This window comes from Xylocopa sonorina, chromosome 13, assembly GCF_050948175.1.
Source record: "Xylocopa sonorina isolate GNS202 chromosome 13, iyXylSono1_principal, whole genome shotgun sequence".
NCBI lineage: Eukaryota > Metazoa > Arthropoda > Insecta > Hymenoptera > Apidae > Xylocopa > Xylocopa sonorina.
The window spans coordinates 5573398-5595818 of NC_135205.1; the positions used below are offsets into that span (position 1 = coordinate 5573398).

At 39.5% G+C, this 22421-nt stretch overlaps 5 protein-coding genes across 15 annotated transcripts in view; 3 read left to right on the forward strand and 2 right to left on the reverse strand.

Moving 5' to 3' along the window:
* Positions 1-19: 19 nt before the first annotated feature.
* Psmg1 (Proteasome assembly chaperone 1) lies at positions 20-1191 on the reverse strand. Its single transcript, XM_076906582.1, has 5 exons — positions 1059-1191; positions 864-943; positions 635-798; positions 377-572; positions 20-304 (listed from the first exon to the last, which is right to left on the reverse strand). Exons 1-5 carry the CDS (start codon positions 1154-1156, stop codon positions 120-122), a joined length of 723 nt encoding a protein of 240 aa, XP_076762697.1. The 5' UTR covers positions 1157-1191; the 3' UTR covers positions 20-119.
* Positions 1192-2212: 1021 nt separating this feature from the next.
* Positions 2213-22421, reverse strand: part of Lbr (lamin B receptor) — a 46953-nt gene continuing 26744 nt past the window's right edge. The window contains exons 1-11 of one of the 6 annotated variants that reach the window (XM_076906532.1): positions 14658-14726; positions 13455-13957; positions 10912-10988; positions 4910-5067; positions 4616-4802; positions 4244-4518; positions 3794-4157; positions 3411-3709; positions 3084-3337; positions 2869-2993; positions 2213-2764 (exon numbers count right to left, since the gene is read on the reverse strand). In XM_076906532.1, the coding sequence (XP_076762647.1) occupies positions 2481-2764; positions 2869-2993; positions 3084-3337; positions 3411-3709; positions 3794-4157; positions 4244-4518; positions 4616-4802; positions 4910-5067; positions 10912-10988; positions 13455-13666 (2235 nt within the window). In that variant the 5' untranslated portion in view covers positions 13667-13957; positions 14658-14726 and the 3' untranslated portion in view covers positions 2213-2480. Of the gene's footprint in view, positions 2765-2868; positions 2994-3083; positions 3338-3410; positions 3710-3793; positions 4158-4243; positions 4519-4615; positions 4803-4909; positions 5068-5333; positions 5517-6608; positions 6724-10911; positions 10989-13454; positions 13958-14657; positions 14727-22421 lie in introns of those variants that run through there. The other 5 variants (XM_076906535.1, XM_076906536.1, XM_076906538.1 and 2 more) reach the window with 5 other exon arrangements.
* On the forward strand, positions 5639-6805 carry LOC143430358 (uncharacterized). The gene is made up of 4 exons (XM_076906590.1): positions 5639-5976; positions 6137-6323; positions 6391-6692; positions 6769-6805. Exons 1-3 carry the CDS (start codon positions 5920-5922, stop codon positions 6522-6524), a joined length of 378 nt encoding a protein of 125 aa, XP_076762705.1. The 5' UTR covers positions 5639-5919; the 3' UTR covers positions 6525-6692; positions 6769-6805.
* Positions 6827-7950, forward strand: LOC143430359 (uncharacterized). Its single transcript, XM_076906591.1, has 2 exons — positions 6827-7034; positions 7512-7950. The coding sequence occupies exons 1-2, from the start codon at positions 6979-6981 to the stop codon at positions 7831-7833; spliced, it is 378 nt and encodes a 125-aa protein (XP_076762706.1). The 5' UTR covers positions 6827-6978; the 3' UTR covers positions 7834-7950.
* LOC143430331 (monocarboxylate transporter 9) lies at positions 9922-22413 on the forward strand. 6 transcript variants are annotated; one of them, XM_076906526.1, is made up of 11 exons: positions 9922-10333; positions 17570-17870; positions 17951-18094; positions 18178-18383; positions 18462-18690; positions 18795-19234; positions 19391-19619; positions 19690-19865; positions 19945-20167; positions 20256-20503; positions 20749-22413. In XM_076906526.1, exons 1-11 carry the CDS (start codon positions 10241-10243, stop codon positions 20896-20898), a joined length of 2439 nt encoding a protein of 812 aa, XP_076762641.1. In that variant the 5' UTR covers positions 9922-10240; the 3' UTR covers positions 20899-22413. The 6 variants fall into 6 exon arrangements, with proteins under 6 accessions (XP_076762641.1, XP_076762640.1, XP_076762645.1 ...); XM_076906525.1 differs by having other exon boundaries at positions 9924-10333; positions 18777-19234; XM_076906530.1 differs by lacking the exon at positions 9922-10333 and adding an exon at positions 11208-11437 and having other exon boundaries at positions 18777-19234.

Here is a 22421-nt window from a genome sequence, read left to right on the forward strand (position 1 = left end):
TTTATTATTGATAATAGTATTTAATTATAAATTTTTTGTATTATCAGCATTTGCGTGTTACAATTTTTGACCTAGATAACGAAATATAAATATAAAATTTTTTAAAAATTAAACCAGCTTTACATATAAAGGTTGCCTCTAGTAAAAAAGTCTTTCCCATCGAACGTAACATTATGCAATGTACAATTCATTGCTGTAAATAATTTTAGAAGTGGTTCTGCCGATAATGAGTCAAGTACAAAACTATCTGCATACAAAACATACAAAACTGAAGGTACTTCCATGAATTCAGCATATGATAATACTGAAAAAATGTAAGTTTATTAATAAAATTTTGAAACATGTACCCTGTTTCATATAGTATTTGAATGTCAACCTCCTGCTGCCACTCCGTATATGATATTCGGTTGCTCTAGAAATGGTTCTTTGTTTTTGCAAATATTCTCCCCATTTCTTGTAGTTAACATTCTTAAGAAAGACGGTACTGTTGGCACATTTTTGCTTTTAAAGTGGGATACGTGACGACATGTTATACAGATTGTACTTTTTGTACTCGATATTATATCACCTATCTGATAAAATTAACCAAATTAATACAATTTCTAGTAGCGTTATTAGAGTTGAAGGTTCTCACCTTTTCTACGAGTTTTCCTGAAAATTTCACGTCAAAGCGTGGACACACTAGGCACAAATACATGTCATCGTTAATACGATAGATTGTACATACTTTCTTTTCCATGTTATTTTCCACAAAACATACTTCTTCCGAATTTGGACACAAACATTCTCTCGAGAAATCTATAATTTCAAACATCAATTATACAGTGAAAATGGTACTATTGATGATGATGAATATATATTACCAATTAGCATTTCTCCTTCGATTATAACAAAAGTATTGATTTCGGATGGTTTCTCTTTCAACCAACGAACAAAAAACTCGCTGAAATACAGTTAAAGAGAAACAATAGCATTTAAAACTTTTTAGTACAATACTTCATAGCAGATATTGTTCGTATATAAAAAAGGAGGTTATGTTAAATACGACTCAAACTTACGGTTGACTTGAAGAATATTCAGGTTCTTCATTTTCATCTTCTTCGTCCCAAAATGCACGTGAAACCGGGAACACCACCTCACCGAAGAAACTTGCCATATTTTAAACAAAATCCGTCGTACAAATCGGAAGAGTCTCAGACAATACAGCAAATCACATTACACTACAAAAAACACCAGCTACATTGTAATTTATTGTATATGTCACGCTTTGGAAGTAAGAGAGAGAAAGATATATAAGAAAGCTATAAGAAAGAGTGAGACAGATGATACCTACTCTACTGAAGAACCCGTGGCGCCATCTCTGTGAAAAGTGCTCAAACTGGTCGCTCAGCATTATCGACAGCGAAGTAAACTGCTGAGAACTACTAGCGCCATCTCTGAGGAAAATAGTGAAACTAATTACCGACCTACTTTCAGCATTTCTCTAACAGATGGCGCTAGTGCTTCAGTGGTTCACTTCGCTGTCGATAATGCTGAGCGACCAGTTTGAGCACTTTTTACAGAGATGGCGCCAGGGGTTCTTCAGTAGAGTAGGTATCATCTGTCTCACTCTTTCCTATAGCTTTCTTATATATCTTTCTCTCTCTCTTTCTTACCTCTAAAGCGGGAAGTATAAAATAAATTGTAATAGATCCCAACACAACTTTGTCACAGTAAAAGCACTGCGATATCATTTGCGCCGCGTGATATTATTTATTTATATTATTTAATAATAAATACCATATAGTGTTATGACTGTTAAAAAATTATTTATTTTGTCAATTGTACATACTTGTACAAAATGTATAAAAATTTTTACTTAATGTCTTTATAATATAAACATACTTCGCGTTACATTTATATATCAACAATGTCTTACTCGATACCCTTTGAAAAAAATCAATCTTATTGACAACTGCACTTTATGTTTGTTATTTTAAATAAAATTAAAAGAAATTGTATGTGCTTAAAACTATTATTAAATGTCATAATTACGATTTTTGGTTTTGAGTCTCGTTAATTTAGACTCTACATATTGCTTTTTCAATAAATCTGTATACAAAGTGTTTCAAGATTCAATAGACCTTTCCCTTTGCTACAATTTCGAATTTAGTTTTGTTTTTAACAAGATTATTCGCTAACAAATTAAGTCACTCATCCATTCAGCTGACAATTCATCTACTATTTAAACTGGTTCACTGAGAAACTTTGGCAAAAGGAAAAGTTACTTAAAACAATATCAGGAATCACTTTCAGCATTATCTGTTGACTCCCGGGACACCCTATATATGTATATATACATATATCGATTTTATGGTATTTTGATACGGTTAAAGTATTCTATAAAGTAATGAGCATTGCGGTTTTAAAGGTACAACTTCGTGACATATTTCGGTACTTGAAAATACCAAAGAGACACCGCTATCGCCTAATATATTGTCTTAAAATATACGATAGAAAATCATATATTTAACACGGGACACATATTGTTCCCAAGCTAATCCATAGCGTACTTTACAACGTTCATTGTCTCTTATTGCCCTATGCATTAACAATCCTGTGCACATAATTGCATAATAGTAAGGCAGAATATCACAAGCCAAACTTATACACGCTATCGACCACCACATTAATATATTACCCAGGTAATTAGGATGTCTCACGTGACCCCATAATCCAGATACTATAAGCTTTTTACCACGGATAGTTGGGATAGTTTCTAATTCTACAAGATCAAAGGTTAAAGAAAACCAGATTAAAAATTGTATAGAGCTTTTACGTTCATGTAATATTGTAGTCGAAATCGAAATATAATGACTTTCTACTTACGCGCTAATGATGGAGATAAAGGGTTCCTTCTATACTCGTTTTTCTGCAAATTACTAATTCTGTACAAGAAATAACCAATTATAAATGTGAATACCGGAAAGACAAAATGATATGTCAGTTGTGTTCTAAAAATAAAAAAGACACGTTTAGCTATATATTAAATTACATCCATGCATACACGTGTATAGACCATTTGTATTATATTTTGTACTAACTCGTGAAACAGCATATACTTTGTTGCAATAGTCACTAAAAACGGGTACATCATATAACTAGTGCACAACATGTAACCAGTTCCTTCGTACATTATTTCGAAAGTCGTGAGCATTGCTGATTCAAAGAAAAGCGCGTCCATTGCATAAATTATTTGCAATAACGTACCTAGTAAAACACCTATATTAAGATGCGGTAAATTATAAATATCACCTTCTTCAATTGCTTTGGTCGCAATGGACAAATTTATGAGAATCTATAATTTGAATAAGATTATGTAAGTTTTACATTAAACATATCCATACGAGAATTTGTAAAAAAATTATTACCGTAGTTATCATAGATGTCCTAAAAAGAATTATTTTAAAATCTATGGGACCAATTCGCGGATTTATCTCTCGTCCTTGCCAAAAGTTGTATATCACACTATTAGTAGATCCGTATATATTTAAATTTGCTACAGGGGCTCTACCTCCCTTTATGAATAGCAACAACGATAAAATTAATCCAAGAAACCAACCGCTGATTGAAAATTGTAAGTAATTATCTACAATGAGATCACCGAGTTCAAATTCTTGATATATGCATGCAGCAAATATAATTGATGACAAAAGACCGCATAAAAAACCTAAAAAAAGAAAAATATAATCATATTTCTATTTAAATAGGATCCACTTCTAAAATAAGTTATGCAAATATTGAATAAAATCACCATTTAGACGATATTGTAATCTTCCAATTCTGCTATCTGGTCCATCAATTTTTCGTCCAATTGGAATAATCGAAATAATCGTTACGAATAGTAAAAGACTCATATATGTAGTAAAAATTTTTAAGTCTATATAATAATTTAGACTTGTAGGTATTTTAGGGTATCCAAATTTACATTCGTTTTCTGTACACATTAACTGTGGCAAGATTGTAACATATGGCATCAGAAATATAAGAATGAATGTACCAAACCATCCTCCCCATTCTTGTGGATTGCTGACCATGCTTATTTCTTTCTCTCGTTTTTCAATTACTTGCATATTTAGATTTGTATCTTTTTCGTAATTTAATGTTTTTAATAAATCCTGAAATCAGACATTAATGTATGTGTGAATACGAATAGAACATTTAAGTGACATTTTATTCTATATATACAGAAAAAAAGTCCTACTTGATCTCTTTGTATCGAATGACCTCTCTCTTTACTATCAATGTTAAAGTCATGTAATTGACTCTTCCGTTCTAAAGGAAGCGAGACTGCTCTATTAATATTTCGTGTTAACAAAACCATCTTATGATCCGGTTCAGGTTTGAGAGCATCAGTTAACAGTCTTGACCTCCGCGTAACTGTGCCTACTTCTTTTAGCCGTGGCAGAAGAGGCATTGATTCAAGATTTTCATTGTCATTTGTACTTTTTGCGCTGATATTCTCGTTATTACGTATGTCTAAACATTTAACGTGTAAGAAAAGCGCATTATTTAATAATATCATAAAGTAATATGCAACATCTGTACAATAAATTATTTTGAGCAATGTATTTACCCCTAGGTATTTCTATTCGCGATAAAGAAATTTTTGCAAACTTTGTACTCTTTGGAGATTGCTTATTTGTAGGTAGAGGTCTTCCAGGAGAATGCTTACGAGGTGACTTTCTAGATGGTGAATATCTAGAAGGACTTTTCCTAGTTCTACTACTCGCTCTCCTGGTACTTCTAGATGGCCTACTTGTCTAAAATTTTAAAACATATACAAACAGGAAAGAATTTTTTCAAAAATCATTCAAGTATTTAATCGTAAAGTTAATGGCAATATAACATAAACTTTTAAAGACCGTACCTTGATATCAGTTGAATGAACATATTTTTCAATGCCTGTTTCAAATTGTACTTTATACTGTTGACCCTTAATACCTAATACTTTGCCCTTCAGATATTCATCTGTACTTGAATACCTTGCGAGTACTTCCTCTCCTTCTATAAACTTTATCATTGTAGCTAATAATAAAAAATGACTTTTAAATAGCCGTTACATTACATAACAATCAAATGTACCGAGCATCTTAAATCTGTTTTTCATTTTACATAATAGTTATATTCATTTCTAGAAAAAAGGGATTCGTAATATTATTTTATTGTTCGCGTTATAAACAAAATTGAATATTGTACGAAGCTCTTACAGTCGAGAATTACCGCGTATATAGCGATTTATGAATTAAGCTCTAGCATATTGAAACTTAAATCAAAATAGTTTCATAACTTACACATAGTTTCACTTAGACCACGACGATATCTTCGAGTGGGATTTCGTTTGATTTAAAAATAAAGAGGCTTCCAAACGTAAGGTTATAGCTAACGTTTTTTCTTGTATCATAACAAGAAAATGCGTACACGCTATGGTGTTCCGAAATGCATAAAATGCAAGCCACGCTGAACATATGTATGCGCTACTGGCATTACAATATATTTACAACGAAATTGAAACTTGCAACGTTCCGTGAAAATTAAGTCAGTAAAGATATCAACTTTGAAAATCTTTTATAATTTATATAAGGAAAAAAGAAAAACATTTTCGCTATACTCGAAAATAATTCTTAAGTTAGCGATGATTTATGTGTTACAAAAAACGAACGAAGTTGCAGTCGTTAAGTGTTTGAAATTGTGCCGCGTTCACGTACAAATCCCGCACACTTTTATATTTATATTTCGCGTAGGTTATGATAATTTGCACATTTTGACATGAAGTTTTGCAAAAGTTTGTCAACATGTTGAAAGTATTTTCAAAGATATTAATCCGCTGAGTATACAGAGAGAATCACTTAAGTCGACGCAAAATTCAATTGGATAAATATGAACGCGGATGCTCAAGAAGATCAAACAGATCTGCAGGATGAGGAAAAATTCTTGGTACGTTCAAGATTACGTTATATTTCATCGGCGTTTAAATAACGATTAGCGTCGTTCCTTCTGTGTATATTTTGCGGTTCGCAGAATCTAAAAAATAGCCGGAAGTGACGGTAAAGGAAATCTACTTCCGTCATAATGCAAGTATATTAAAACTTTTCAGATTTCTGTGGAGGATACTTTAAACATCGTTGAGAAAAGTATTCATAATTTTATAAAAGATGTCCCGGAAGCTCTTGTTAATTCCGGTTTAACTTTGGATCTAGAAAAATTAAATATACAAGATGGTAAAAAGATACAGGATCTCATTTGTTCTTATCGCAACTCGAATACTGATCGAAAACATGAAGGTAATGTACACGTACATCATTTGTTAACACCGCGAGAGATGTATCGTTATCTACCGAACTTTTGTAGAAGAAAACGAAAGAATTTCAACGTTGGAATCGGAGTGTGCACAATTACGTAGCCAGTTGCACCAGCAAATGGACGTAAACAAAAAAGCGCAGGAAGAAATAGAATACTTAAGGGAACAAGTGATTCTACGATAATTTAATTAATGAATTATCCATGAATATTCATCGCATCGATTAACACGGTTATCATTTTCACAGATATTAAATCAAAGCACATACTGTGCAACTTTGGGCGCAGTTCTAGGGAATTTAACTTGGCGTGCCTCTCGATGTCCGGAAATCGTCGAAGTCTGGCTTTCAGGGGTGAACGGTTTTCCATTTTTCAAATTCAAAAAACACGATAGAGTACTGCGTCAAGCTAGCTAATAATCTATTGCAGTTTCAGAACAAGATCGGAGAATTTTTATCGATAACGGACGGAAGTTTTGTCGCATTCATAAATACTTATCGAGATGCATTCCCGCCTACTTGTAACGTTGAGTACAAATTCATAATTAGCTTGCTAGGCATCGTGACGAATATATCCGCAACACCGAAGGGACGCGAATTTCTAATCATCGAGCCGAATGGTAGAGCTTTTATACAGAAAATGTTGAAATTTATGCCTACATTGCCACTCTCGCAGGGCTCTCTATCGTTGAAGAGGTAGTATTATTAACGGTTAACAATTACTAGAGATTTGATACTTTCACATTTCGATATCGTATAGTTATTATTATTGGGGTGTAAGAGAGTGTAAAAGAATTATCTGAACGTTATGCAAGCATTGCAGCTATAGCAAAATGAATTAGTATAGAATGTTCAAGGCTACGCGTGCACTTATTACGTGTTTGTGTTGAGCGTTCAAGTACACGAGGCATCAAGCCTGGGGACACTATGTGACTTCTCAGAAAAGAAGAGAAGGCCGCCTACAACGGTACCCTTTATTATAGCTTAATACACTGATCGTCGGTACCTTATTCGATTTCTGATCTACGAAATTAACTACAATGCTTGTAAAACATTAAAAAAAATTCTGCTAAAAGAGGACACAGCTTACATTAAAAAATCTCAATAATGCTAACTGTTTAATGGCGTTAACAAATTTTATTCATACCCTTAATCGTGATGTGCTTTATGCAGATTAATGCTGATGACATTCTACAATGTCAGTATGAATAAAACCGGCTTGCAGCATCTCTTCGAGCTACGAATAGGAGACGTGTTAAGCTACTATATGAAGAATAATTTGGTATCAGATGAAATACAATTCCTGTGCCTTCGCATACTGCAGTCGATCACGTACGATCTGACCAATCCCAAATACATTCAAGACTTGATTACGAATCTACCGATCGACAAGATAGATGATATCACAACTTCAAACAAGGATGAGATGAGTATGATCGCAAAACTGGTGTTAAAACAGTTACGCGATTTGCAGAAATATATCGGTTCGTATTGAACACGTGTTTTCCTTGACTTTTTTTTTCATTGGATAGAAAGAATTCGAAGGTTATTAATAAGAGAGGAATTTCGTTGACGACGCTAATTTTTTAGATTAAGAAGGAATTAAAGAAATTTGAACGGAGCAATCGGAATACGTGTATATACATATATATCTTGACACTTGCGGAAGTATAATTTACGTTTCCAATTTTACGGTTGTAACACTATTAAACATTGGAATATCTACAAAACATGTTCGTGACCAGTCTAACTGTCGAATATCGATCTGTTTTATGCAGCTATAAAATAAAAGCAGTTGTGTAGAATACCGTACGGAATTGTACGAAACTGATTATCCATACAGTTAGACAACAACACGTAATCAAGCTTCCGAATACTTTCTGAATCATTAAATCAGTAACGCAAATATTTTCCATCAATGGAGTTTATATCATATTTGCTTATTTTAGGAATCCAACTAGACCTGAAAGATGAATGGATATAAAACTAATTTCTCTTTTAAGTTTACGTTTTATTGAATATATTAGAGTACGTTTCATTTAACACAACCGATTAGTATGCGCAACGGCAGAAGAATACGTTACAAATGCTTAATAAACATGCTACTCTAAATTTCATTGAGCCACATCGGTGGCCTTCAACTCTGAAGGTTGCGACAACGAACACTGCAGTGTTTCATTTTCCAGTTGCAGCCCTAGCGAGAAAATTTGCACGTGCATACGAGTCCATTTTGCGGTTGCAAACTGGGTCCCTGCTGCGACAAACCGGATGACTGCACACAGTCTTTGTATTACAACTGCAGAAAAGTTAAAAACTAGGCAAGTATCGGCAATTTTTAGTTAGCCAAGTTTAATCGATATGCCTCAAGTAAAATGGAAGTAGAACGTGCTATACATCCCTAAATAAGTTATACTAAACGCTAAAATAAGAATCCAATTTCATTGTAAAAAGAAATAGTATACATTCCAGAAAGTGTATCCTGTCATCGTCTTCGTTAATCAACGTAAAACAAAAGGTCATAGGTTCGATCTGACTCATGATCTACGATAGCGAAAATTGCATATACCCACGTCTACACATTAATTCCAGGGAAGAAGAAAAAACGACATTAGCGATAATAGTAACCGGGAGGAATCTGTACGTCTGGTTGTCCTGCATATAAATGCATAGATGAAATCGGGAAACGAAGGAGAGGAAGAAAGACAGAATGAAAACGGACTAACGTATATATGTGCACGTAATACCGACCAGCTATCGCGTCGATAATCGTGCTGCGCAAACTCGTGGTGCGATGCCGCGTGGGAACTTGCGCGACGAGAGATCGCGCACGCGTTCCGCGGTTCGTGTTCGGCGCGTTCAGCGGCCGCGACGCCGAGAGTGGGGGGGTACGCGTCGCGACGTCCGGCGTCGCGTAAACGGGAGATCACGGCAGGCAGGCAGGCAGGACCTAGGAAAGGCGACGGCCGGGCGGTCGTTTTATTGATCCCGGGGCGCCGCGGCGCTACCCACCCGCGGCGGGATCGTCTGCGAGAAAATTCTCACCAACAGGGATTTTCACGTTCTCTGCCATCCGTTTGTACTGTGAAATATAACAGGCGAAACTTCGCGGCAGTTGTAACGGCGTGGTTGTTCACCTTTTTTCACCTCGTTTCACGTTCGAACGCGAGGACCGCGAACGCGAAACGGATCGGGGAGGCGGTACACGGCGGTAGGTTCCCGGAACGGTGGATCGAAATCCCGGTGGACTGAGGTCGTACGGCGGCGTGCGTGCAACGTCTTCGTAGTTGTTCGAGGGTTCGAACGTTCTGAAATTGGTGCCGGTAGTGGCGGTCGTGTCGTGTGGGTTCTTTAACACCAGTTGGTCTGTAAAGCCGGGAACACGGAGAAAAGTAGCGGCCGGTGGCGTATGATCGAGGGGTGTTAACCGCGGCAAACCAGCAATCTATTATCCTTCGAGGATTCTTCTCGATAGAAACAACTTCCTTCGTTCTTCGCTAATAGTGGTGGTGTTTTAGAACACCGGTAGATCGAAAGACTGAGCAGGAGAGGGAGGGGAGAGAGAAAGAGAGTGCGAGGGAGAGGGAGAGAGAGAGAGAGAGAAAAGAGAAAGAAAGGTTGAGAGTTGGAAGGAGTGGAGGACGCGGTGAAACGTCCGGAAGAAGCTGTCATTGAGCAGCTACGACTTCCAGGATTGTTCATACAACATCGATGGAGGGCTTATAGATTGAAAGGGGGCGTACCGGGCCGCCCGAAGGAGGTGCCATCCGGCTGGTGATCTCGCGACAATCTCGCGTCGTTCCTCGTCCACGGGGACGCGGACACCGAGGTCGCGAAACTACGGGGTGTCCCGATTCGTTGAAGAAAGTGAGAACCGATCCTAGGGTAGGCGCCGCGGCGCCGAGATGGGCCCCACCAGCAGCCGCGAGCATATTGGGGAGCAAATCGGTGACGATGATGGCCTGCAGATCAAGGCGAAACCTACGGCCAATAACATTGTAAGTTTCTTTCACATTTATTTCTCTTCTCTCTTCACTTTTACTCGATTTTCACAGTTCTTCGTTACGTGTATGATTCAGTCTGTATTCGTGCACGGTAAGAAAGAAGGAGAATAGGTCGTGGAAAAATCTCAAGTGGTTTCACAGGCGGTGTCCGGAACACGTGAAATGGGTGAACCGAACGCTACGGATTGCCGCTTTATTCTCGTCATAAAAGAGGCTCGCTTTCGCAGATTGGAACTAGAACTCGACTCACGAAGAAACACTCGAAATTGTTTAATTTAGAGAATAACCTATGTTCGATGCTATCAAATTCTACGGCATACATTACCGTGAAGCAGGTACAAGACCCTCTCGGCATACTTTTACGCGGGGTTTTCCTCCTGGTGTCGCGGCATTTTCTTTCATCGTTTCAATCATCGTGTTGCTGCACGTCGAATCGCGCTAACATTCCTTGAGGTCGTGTCACATTTACAACATACATGTGCCGTGCTTTAATGTCCGGGAGATCTTCGTCCAACTTGTGATATCTTGTGCATACTTGGAATATCAGGACGCGGGCGGTTGGAACTTTGTACCTATCGATAGATCGTCCGTGCCGCGCGTTCTGTGCCCGCACGACGTCGCATCGCGTGAGTAATGCCTGCGTGGAAATCTGTAGCAGAAAGAAGACGGCCGAACTTTTGTGCCGGCCAAGAGAATGAGAAAAAGATAGGTGTACAGAGAGGGAAATCGGAGAACAAAGGGGGAGGAGGTAACGAGCAAAACGAGACGATAGGATACACGCGGAGAGGACTAGGTAAGGGAAATGGAGTGAGATGGAGATTTTACACAGTGGGGGAATATAGGATGGACTCGACGTTCGCGATACGATAAGTCAGCCGGTGGTTGAGCAGCGCGCATTTTCATATCGTTCGTTTCTCGTACCGTAGCTGGACGCTGTCCACTCAGGTGGCGCGAGTCCCGCCATCTCTCTCTCTCTCTTTCTCTTTCTTCCACTCCCTCTCGATCGCTTTCTCATTCACTGCGAGGGTGTATTCATCTTCATTCAGATAGGACGACCCTGTCGAACCTTGCCATCGTGCAATGTCGCCTAAGAATAAGGTATGTAAAATTCTTTCTTTACGCCATTGTTTTCTTGTTTCGTCCAGGCGAATAGATTGATATAAGCTTAATTAAAGTTCGCTGGAATTTGTGACGGTGGTCGATCGGTGATGTTTGTTGCGAACGTTCATCGAGATTCCTTCGTGCGCGACTCTGACTAGCGAATTTTAATGGAAACGATACGTTACCACGTGTTCCTCCTTGAGAAAGATCGGCCAATGTTAATTCGTTCATTTGTCGATTTAACAAGACGTCGATTTCAATCGATAATGAAACGGCGTTGTCCAATCGGTGGGCGTGTTTTTCCTTCGTTCGTGCGTGGAATTTGAAGCGGAAATGTTTGCGGTACGCTAAATCTTTTGCAAACATCTTCTACGATCACGATTTACGATTATAGGGATTATAAGTAACTTTACGGAAAATGATAGAATACACGACAGGATCGGTTTAATTATAAAACGTACGTGCGAAAGTGGTTTCCGATGCCTACCCGGTAACACCAATATAATGCACGCTCGCGAACGACCTATCGACATATCGTTGACGATACTGTGGTGACAGATTTCGCATGCGAAATTCTCCACTTGGTCGACGTCGCGAATAATATTTCACATATATATATATTTTTTTTTTTTCATAGCCTTTACATTTCTTTAACTTCTTTAGGCCATATCACGTGTCAGTTTACAATGGATCGGTGTCGAGCCATGGATTAAGATGTACTTTATTACTCGCGAACATCTTATCTTTTGAGTGTTTGTTGAATTCGTTATCGTTCTATATCGATGTCGAGCATGTATTCCCTTATCCTCGGCCTATTCGGTCGACCAATGTAAGGTCATGAGTAGGTGTACGTGTCCATGAATTCTCTTGTTTAGACACGGTCTACGTGAACAAATTGACCTCGATTATTGATCGACAAATTTCAGACAACTTACTGGTCGAACGAGATTTGATAAAACTCGGCCACAAAGGCGGGTCTCTGTGTTAATGTTTAAAGTAAATAAACGATTGGGAGCGGTAGTGAATTTTTTCTAATTCCCTTAAGCTCGTTTAAGCCTGATCGAGAACGATCCCGTCGCATGTGATATCCCACGATTTATCGATAGCTCTACGAGCTCGCAATTAACCGTTGAATTACAATTTGCTACGTATTAATCTTTTCAATTAACATTCGTTGACGTTTATCCCGATGTGGCAAATTCGCGTGCAGAAAATGCGAACAACATTCGCACGATAATTCGGTGAAGTTACGATAATTTAAAATGCTCGGGCAATATGATTCATGCAAATTGAGGGGGAGGGATGGTTGCTCTTCCTTTCTCGATTATAACGTTCATGCGCGGTTTATCGCGACTACCAGTATCTCACGGTCCTAAGCAAACTGGGACAATGAAGAGGCTAACACCAACCGTCGTAAACAATGGCCCGTTGCAAACCAGGAAAACATCGTGATGTGGCTCTCGTTTATGGTTTCTGAGTCATTTCAAGGCATCTCCGCTGCTGACGTTACCGGGAAGACGAGAACCAGATGTTCCCGCGATTATTGCGAATCACTCGATCTCGTCCGCGCCTCTGTGGATGCTTCTGAGGATCGTTTTCACTGAAAATGCTAGAAGATCGAAAATGCAAGAGTCGGAACTGTCTCGCGCGTTCGTGCATTGTCATTCGAGTCGACTTGTCGGTAGTTATCGCAAGCTTAACAACCGCGTTTCAGGTCGAGGCATAAATGTAAACAGTGTTTTGTCAATTATCGTGAATTGGCTTTGTTCCATGCACCACATACCGTTCCACGGTTACTGGTCCGCTAATTTTTCCGCGGAGATGAGAAGCAGATGGTGTTTTCATACGTCCTGCCTTCAGCAGTAATTGTCGCTGGTTATTATCTAATTAATTCATAAGCGTGCTCGCGGGGCAGAAATGAATAGAGCATCAGTGAAACACAGTGTGCCGTAGCAGCAACTCCCGGCGTGATCGAAGTTATACATACCAGTGGTACCATTCTCCTCCCACCTACCTATCCCTTTTATCGGTGCTGATTCCTCGAGTGTTTCCACCACTGTTATAGATCGACTCGAGATCATCTTCAGAATGTTTACTTAAGTTTCCCTCTCGCTTTGTCACCTCCCGCCATCGCAACTCCCGTGTCCCTCGTAATTCGATCGTTCGGTGATTTTCGTCGGGGCGAGCGTCGTTGGATGGCCATCGATTAACCGCGATTCCCTGCATCGCCGGTGATCACGGTAATACGATATATTTCGGTAACTTCCACTCGCGTGCGAGATCAATTTCATGGCGGTGGAAGCGTCGACTCCGATTATTAGTGCGCGCGTGTAACGATACGATGCCCAGTTTGCGATACACGATGCTTCCTGTTCGACTATTCGGCCGTTCGATCGTGATCTCTCGAAGCCACCTGATAGCGATCCACCATCGGGAACTGTCACTTTCCTCGTGAAGTACGAGACCGTTGCCAGCAAATATTTGCTCAGTGAGGTAACGTTTCAGAAACGGCTAACTCTAAAAATTGCATAAAATTGATGTGTCAAGGTGGGCTCGTCTCTGCTCGGTCGACGTTTTCGAAATAACAGAGGGAAAGAGAGATAGAGAGAGGGAACAAATAAATAAATAAACGCTGCAAGCGCGCGTACATCGGATTAATGGCTAACGCGGAACGATATTTCGAAACATTGAGCGTAAGTTCGAGTTGCTGCTATTGCTGCACGTTAAACTAAATAACTCGTCGAACTCCGCAGTTGATTGTGAATCATCCACGCTGAACAGAGCCGAGTGACATTGAGCTGCACCGCGTTGGTCACTCGATGCGGTCCTTCCTCTAATACTAAATGTAACCCTTGATACTACAACCGTCGATTCGTTGTACGAACGCAAATGGCAACGAACAGGTTTTTGGCCTCGCTTCGAGCACAATGTCACCCAGCTGCTTATTTTCGTGCTCCTTTGTCGATCGTCTGTACCCTGAGCTTTTCAACTCGACGTTACGTTACAACCTTCTTTGCACTCACCATTTTCGATCGTTGTTTACTATATAAATATGCGGCTGGGGTAAACTTACTTCTGGGAATATGTAATACTTTGCTGCGCACATATATACATATGTAACGTGTAAAGCGTGAAACAAGCGTAACGTTAAAAGTGTGAAAAAGAAGAGAACAAGCTCGAGATGTTTACATCATTGTCGGAGCTTCTTAATACATACCTTGTAGCTTTCATTTATGTAACACCTTCGTCAGGTCGCAAATCATTTTAAGCGAATCACTCCAGAACCTTTTCGTGTAGCACGCTGGCTGGTACTTTAGGTACGGTGGTTAAATCGACGAGACGCTACGCCCGTGTAAACGACCGTTGAAACTTTTCGATCGATCCCTTTCTCTCCGATCGCCTTTTGCCCGTTTAATTCTCACTCGCGTCCAATATCGCAGCCGTTTTAATTGAAACGCGGCAGAGGATGGAAAACTGCGCGCGTTTGAAAATCCAAGGCGCCTTTCGGAATCATGGTCGATGCAAATTCGCGTATCGTCTGGCTGTCGCGCCACGTAATTGTGACAGGGTGGGGACGCGTGTGCGACGCCTCCTCGCATTTATAGGTTAACTTTTCGCGCACAGACGATCAGTGCCGCTTCAACGAGAGCTCGGTGCTCTCTCGCTGCGAGCAGTCCCTTTGTCCGGCGGTTAGATAAGTTCCGAACGGGGGTCCGTTGCGATTTCGTCGATCGTGCATCTCGGATTCGACCGGAACTGAACGTGGTAAACACAGTGGAATTTGTACACGCATTCGCGATCAGTCGAAAGCACACCTTCGCGCGGTGTCTCGTCCACTGAGCGGTTTTCTCGCGCACCGCACGCGGGTATCGTTTCAGACAGAATGACAGAGGGGAAAATGCCGTGCGCGTAGACAACAAAGTTGCTTTGTTCGAGGATGTTCGGACATCGAAGGCTGTAACACTGTGCGTTTGTATATAAATAGAATCCTCGCGGCGAATAAGCGATACGCGTTCAACGGCGGAGTTTGATCGTCCCTGCCGGCAGCAAAGTTGTCATGAGAATTCGCGCGTGCTGTATCGTTTTACGAGGTGTGCAGTGTCGCTTTGTTCGTGCGCGTCTGATATCTCGTCGCCGCTGGACCTCGTCGATGACCTGAGCTCGCCGCTGAGAACGCGTCACTCTTCACGTGTACGTGTGTCGTGTGTCGTAACGAGGTGTACTTTTAAAAGGGGGGGTCCCGATTATTGTTTTCGCTGCATTTCCATTTCGATGGTCGCTGGTCCGTTGGTTCGCGTAGAGCGGTGGGCGCGTGATGGCAGTACGATAGAAGTAAACGCAGGGCGCGTAAGTGCGAGAGACATGGCAGCGGATTTTGACGAGTGATACTGCTGCTGCTACTCCTGTTATTCGCAGACAGGGGCAGTGTTGAGGAAACACGCAGAACTGGTGTGGCGTTGCGAACCTTGCGGGATAAAGTCACGGTGAAGAAAAGAACATACAGCACGCGCAGCTGCGCACACTTGTACGAAAATAGAACTCTGCACAGTGTGCGGAGGCCAACAACGGAACGAGCGGAGTGTGACATTAAGGCGATCGTAGAATGTCGCGCGTGTCGCTCAACAAGTCGCAGTACAGCCAATACGGCTCGCGTCGCGTGCGGAAGATCAGCACGGTACGTTTCGAAGGCTCGAACTCTGTTTGGTAAAACGTGTGCGAATGTGCGTGGGCCCTGTTCGCCTTCGCTTTTTCGGTAATCCGAATCGCCTCGAGTACCGTGACGCTTTCTCGTCTCGTTTTCCCATCGTGGTGGTTGCTTCGTTCGTTCGTTCGTTCGTTACGGAGACAGCACGTGACTTAGCCTTGGCAATCAACGCAGTTTACACTTTTCCTCGGGTTTCCGACGAACACGAAAGCGATTACAGTTACACGTCGTAACACGCATATGTATATACCCGTCGGCAGAGCCGTGTCACCACTGCGTGGCTATGTGCGCGATTTTGCACCCGCCGCGAATGTGACACCGACCGCTACGGAAACAAGGTTGAAAACAATACTCTCGTCGAGCTTCGTTCCCCTTGACGTTAGGTGGCGCACGCCTTGCCGATTCTAATGACACTGGATCAGCTGATCGGGTTGACCTTCCATTCGGCTAAGTCACTATCGAGTCCATCGATGCGTATGTATGCGTTACCGCTACATTTAAATTCGTTGAATGCGTCGGCACTCGAGGTCATTGCACGGAATTCTTCTGTTCCCCCCAAAATGTCGATAAACCAAGATCATTATGGGTATTCTCTTTTAACGACTATACGGATCGTTGTCTAATCTCAACGGACGAACAAAAGTGACTTTTTCTATAGGGGTAGATTTTTCTTATAGAGCACGGTCGCTCTATCGCGTGATCGATATCGTTTTCGTTTTATTAAATTCAGTGGGATCGCTGCTTTACTTTGCGTAAACGTTGTCTTAGGGACTGGTTAAGTCACAGTAGCCATATAGTATCTATGCTTACGTTTGCGTTATGAGATCATCCTATAATACAACGCCGTCGTTCGTTCTCACGTTACGTCTGGCAAGACATCTTTTATAATAAAATTCGCGTTAATTTATTCAAATTTATTAAATTCCTTTATCCAGCAGAATTTGTCCTGCACGAAAAATATTGCATAGATTCTTATTTACATGCTCATGATCTCCTACAATCTTTAAGAATCTTCAGCTAACAATCTGTTTAATCAGTCAATGAATCACTTATAATTGTAAGGAAAACTATGATCTGTTTAATGTGTTTATGCATTGGTACGAAAGGAAGCTTTTTCCTGCACTATTCAAGGTGAACTGCCATTACTTTACTCAAGGCAAACATAAACATTAATATTATTATGTAAAATTTTCAAGTAATGCTACATTATGTCCCGTTGCATGTTCACACGAAAGAATATTTGGCTACATTTATGTAAGCATTTATTAAGATACATTGTGATCTGTTAGTTTCCATACAAACATTCTTAGCGCAACATTTGAACGGCATTTATGTGTATATAGTACGTTCAAAGTTGGTAGTCTAGTGATAATGTACCATTTTCTTATACATCATTTTTAAATGTATACTTAAATCTTTTGCAGACGGAAAGTGAATATTCTGTAGAAGAGCATGCAAGATTAACTGCCACTGATGGAGCCAGCGATGAAGCATCACCGGAAGATGAAGGGGGGTCACTATGCGAATATCATGACATACCACCTCCACCCGATGGTGGGTATGGCTGGGTTGTGGTATTCGCATCATTTATGTGCAACATGATAGTGGATGGTATTGCTTATACATTTGGTGTTTTTCTTGGAGAATTTGTTACATATTTTGAAGAAGGAAAAGGCAAAACTGCATGGGTTGGCTCGTTATTGTCTGGCATGTATCTCAGTGCTGGTAAGTTTCATTTCTGCAACTACAATTTCTTTTGAATGTAACAGCAGTCATGGTTTAAAAATTGTCAATCTCTTCTCTAGGACCTGTTGTCAGTGCTTTAACAAATAAGTATGGATGCAGAGCAGTATGTATGGCTGGAAGTTTTTTAGGTGCAGCAGCATTTGTACTTTCAACATTTTCAACCAGTGTAAATATGCTTATGATGACTTATGGCGTCATGGGAGGTATGTAAAGTGCATTCTGTTACAAACTATATTACTCATTTATATTTTTGGCACATTAGAATAATTATGTTATTTCATTTCAGGAATTGGATTTGGTCTAATATATTTACCAGCAGTAGTTTGCGTAGGTTATTATTTTGAAACCAAAAGATCTCTAGCTACAGGGATTGCTGTGTGTGGTTCAGGATTTGGTACATTCGCGTTTGCACCTCTTGCAACAATGTTACTGGAAGCATATAGTTGGAAAGGAGCAAATTTAATTCTTGCTGGCCTTATTTTAAATTGTGCAGTAAGTGAACTTGCAGATTATATATATCTGTATGGAACGTGGATTGTACATTTTAAGATAACAACAGGTATATTTTAGGTGTTTGGTGCAATGATGAGGCCACTGGAATATCCCAAGGCCTCCTCCGTTAAACCATTATTGCAAAGAATGGCAGAGGAGAAAAGATTTCAAATGGAACGTGGGAGTATCGGGGGCTCTTACTTCATGGTACAATTGCCCGATGGATCTATGGAGAAGAGAATGAAAATGCCTATTAACATTGATCCTGGAGTTCATTCCAGCTTCAATTTAGACCAATTAGTGCCTGGTAAGAAAACTGAACATTGGCATAAATCATATCGATCATCGAGCACCATATCTTATAATGTACTTCATTTAACTATGATATTAAAGGAACTCCTTTAACACCAGTTCCAACGGTGCCAACTCTCCCTACTATATCGGAAGTAAAAGTACAAGAGCACTCCTCCAGCGGAGCAACTAGTAATAGCGGCAGTATGGACTTAAAGATTGTTTCTACCAAATCGAGGAGCCGAAAAAATATCGACGATACCAAAGATACGAAAGACACATCGGAAAAGTCTGAGAGCGAATTCAAACCAATTATCCCAAGAAATGCTTCGCAACCCGCTTTTACAACGCACGTCCAAGGTTTACCTAAAAACGGCTCTGTACCCTTTTTTGATAGAATTCGTAAAACTAGCACGGGCGAAAGATATAAACCGAGTCTTAGCGCGATCAAGAACTCCAGAACAACGTTGAATTCTAATGGCGATATTAGAAAGAGTTTACATTTGAGACTTTCTACAAGCAGCGTTATGGGTTCTCGAAATAATAATGCAGAAGTTGATGTACGTATCTTGCCATAATTCTTTTAACATGAATCCAATTGAAAAAAATGTTAAAAGAATTAAATTTTAATTCAAAGTCAACTGAACCGTGTTTGTAAAAATAGTATCGGATAAATGGTGAGGTGGCTATATTATATATAATGGTACATTTTACAGGATGGTGAAAGCATTACATTTACCACCAGTAAATCTAGTATTCCAAAGGAGAAACCACAAATAATTCGGCCACTATCGAGAAAGGATATCTTTTACAGCGGAAGTGTTGTTAATTTGCCAGAGTATCAGAGTCAAAAGTCACTAGCAAATTATCGCCAAAGTGTTATTTCTTTACCAAAGTCCGTTCGTGGAGACGTTAAAGACACTGACGTTGAGAAAGCGCCCCAACGTAAGTAGTTCTCCTCATATCGGAACACAATAATTTATGAGTTTTTGTTAAAACACGGTAAATATTGCAGAACCACTGTGTCCTTGTTTGGTACTACCTGACTCGTTTAAAGAGGCTCTTGCGACTATGATGGACGTATCTTTGCTAAAGGATCCAGTATTTCTTTTAATCGGTATCAGTAATGTATTCGGAATGGCTGGATTATACGTTCCTTTCGTTTATTTGTTAGACGCTGCGGTTGTAGATGTAAGTGACGATGATGTGATACGTACTTTTTACGAAACATTTATCGTATAATTAGTTTTTTAATGTACACCATTTTTAGGGTATTGACAAGACCCTTGCCTCGTATTTAGTATCTATAATTGGAATTACCAATACTTTGGGTCGTGTTGCTTGTGGGTATATCGCGGACTTTCCACAAGTAGATTCATTGTTGTTGAATAATATCTGTTTAATTATATCGACAATTGCTGTGGCTGCAATTCCGTTTTGCCATGCTTACCCCGCTTATATCATTATGAGTATTCTTTTCGGTATAGCCATATGTGAGTACCAAACTTCATATATCTTATCAACGTCAACTTATACAGTTATCATTATCGGCATTATGTGTTTGCTTGTCAAATATTTCAGCTGGGTACATTTCCCTGACGTCGATTATACTGGTAGATCTCCTAGGGCTGGACAAATTGACCAATGCATTTGGACTTCTAATCTTATTCAGAGGAGCTGCCGCTATCGTTGGTTCGCCTTTAGCGGGTGCTGTTTACGACGCAACCCAAAGCTACAGTATCCCATTCTTTATGGCAGGATTCTTCTTCTTTGTAAGCACTGTCACCAGTTTCATGGCTCCAGCGATGAAACGGTGTACAACGCCGCAGGTAAATACGAATTTGCGTTTCTATATGTTCTAAATAGAGTCTGACTGTTTCTTTATACTACGCATATATCTGCCACGTTTTTGTTTATCGCATGCTCCTGACGCCATCGATATTCAGGTGCAGTTGAATTATTAAATTTATATCCATCGAAAACGTTAGAAATGAATGATACGATGTTTATGGTCCAAGTCACCGATGTACATAATCGTTATGAAATTATCGAGGAGGAATAATATGTGTTACAGACTCAGCCTGTGATATTAGATACACTGACTCCAATTGATGAGGATATCGAAGAAGAGAACGAGGAAGATATTCCGGAGATTGTAGAAACCGCGCCATCCCCACAAGATCCACCCGAGAAGGAAATTAAGCAAATAGAGTCTGTTTTATAAAAAGTCTGGTCCGCATAAGGAGAGAGAAATAGCCTTCACCTCCGAGCCATACTGTGATAGGGCTGCTGCTTCGAGATGGTCTGATAAAAGGTACTTCTTCGTTATACAATTTTAATGGACAAAGCACAAATTAATTAATGAGAGTGCGACCTGATGGCATTTTTTCACGTACTTAGAACTTTTGCAACTGTATCTAATTTTTTAAAGGAATTAATGTATAAATATTCATATATATGTATGTGCATAAATATATATACATGTATATTTATACATAACGATGAAAAAAAAAATGTCATCAGGTGGAGAACTTCATTTGCCTATGTCAATAGTAGATTATAGATAGAACAAATTTATTAACTTAATCAGTATAGATTGATCAGTATAAAAAATGTTAAAAAAGTGAAAAAAATGCTTTTCGCACTTGCATATCGAGTAATCTTGAGAGATTTACTAATTGTCATCATAGGTGATAAATATTATAATTTAGAATAAGGATGGTCAATCTTAATCTTTGAGACTGGCTCTTCCCTCTCTTTAACAGACCCCTTTTTATCTACGTTATAGAACTTTCTGAGCATACTTTACTCGCGTTCTATTCTTGACCTACGATTTACGTGTCGAAAAACAACGAAACGCAAAAGGAAAAGGATCCAATACGCTATTACCGATTTTTCTAGATTATTTAAATGTTAGCGCGCGTACGGGATTTCAACTTTTTTAAAAGTCGAGCGCGCGGCCAACGTCTTTCATGATCGACCATCCTTAATCGTGAACACCCCCACCTATAACTTGTTACTTAAATCTATTTTTGGTCGCGATCCAAAGATACAATTCCAATTGAATTACATTCAGAGAGATATTTTTCTTGCATACACGACAAATGTATATATACATTATTATATAGGCGAAAGAATGTGGGTTAGATAACATATAATATAATGATTCGCTGTTGCGGAAAGAATTGTAAATAATTATATAGAGAATTGTAAAATAGTGTATAACGAATTACGAAATTAGGCAGATAGGAAGTGATTTCTGTTTGGGGGCTCGTTAGGCCCTCCTATTAATAATATATTGATTATATATGAACAATTAACACGCTGTTAGGTAGAGACTAATTAATATATTAATAATTCAGCTAGTACGTTTATTTCACTAAATGTATAAAGAAAACGTCTCGTCTGATATATATCTAGTTTGTGTAAATTAATCCTTTAGTTAACAAGAATCGACTGTCGGGAAGAAATAGGAAATGATCGGAGCACATTAATTAACACAAACTAATTCTCGACTAATACAAGTGTTGTTCGGAGCGAACCACGGCGGGTGTGGTAGTCGTATCACTTACATTCTGTAAGTAATTAATTAAATATCGATTATCGCGAGTAGAAGAAACGTTATTCAATTATTTTTATTTGCCAAGCGCGTACACGCCTACGATCCGCATAAATATATAAATTTATGTACGGTTACATAAATTTACATATTTGTATTCATTATATACATAATGAATGGGATATGGA

Excerpts from the sequence above, each read along its gene's own strand:
- Psmg1 (XM_076906582.1), bottom strand. The coding sequence starts at position 1,156 with ATGGCAAGTTTCTTCGGTGAGGTGGTGTTCCCGGTTTCACGTGCATTT. Across the intron at positions 944-1,058 it reads GAATATTCTTCAAGTCAACC|CGAGTTTTTTGTTCGTTGGT; the intron begins GTAAGTTTGAGT and ends ACTGTATTTCAG. Across the intron at positions 573-634 it reads CAGGAAAACTCGTAGAAAAG|ATAGGTGATATAATATCGAG; the intron begins GTGAGAACCTTC and ends TAATTTTATCAG.
- LOC143430358 (XM_076906590.1), top strand. The coding sequence starts at position 5,920 with ATGAACGCGGATGCTCAAGAAGATCAAACAGATCTGCAGGATGAGGAA. Across the intron at positions 5,977-6,136 it reads AGGATGAGGAAAAATTCTTG|ATTTCTGTGGAGGATACTTT; the intron begins GTACGTTCAAGA and ends AAAACTTTTCAG. Across the intron at positions 6,324-6,390 it reads TACTGATCGAAAACATGAAG|AAGAAAACGAAAGAATTTCA; the intron begins GTAATGTACACG and ends GAACTTTTGTAG.
- LOC143430359 (XM_076906591.1), top strand. The coding sequence starts at position 6,979 with ATGTTGAAATTTATGCCTACATTGCCACTCTCGCAGGGCTCTCTATCG. Across the intron at positions 7,035-7,511 it reads GGCTCTCTATCGTTGAAGAG|ATTAATGCTGATGACATTCT; the intron begins GTAGTATTATTA and ends TGCTTTATGCAG.
- LOC143430331 (XM_076906525.1), top strand. The coding sequence starts at position 10,241 with ATGGGCCCCACCAGCAGCCGCGAGCATATTGGGGAGCAAATCGGTGAC. Across the intron at positions 19,235-19,390 it reads ATAATAATGCAGAAGTTGAT|GATGGTGAAAGCATTACATT; the intron begins GTACGTATCTTG and ends TACATTTTACAG. Across the intron at positions 19,866-19,944 it reads TAGACGCTGCGGTTGTAGAT|GGTATTGACAAGACCCTTGC; the intron begins GTAAGTGACGAT and ends CACCATTTTTAG.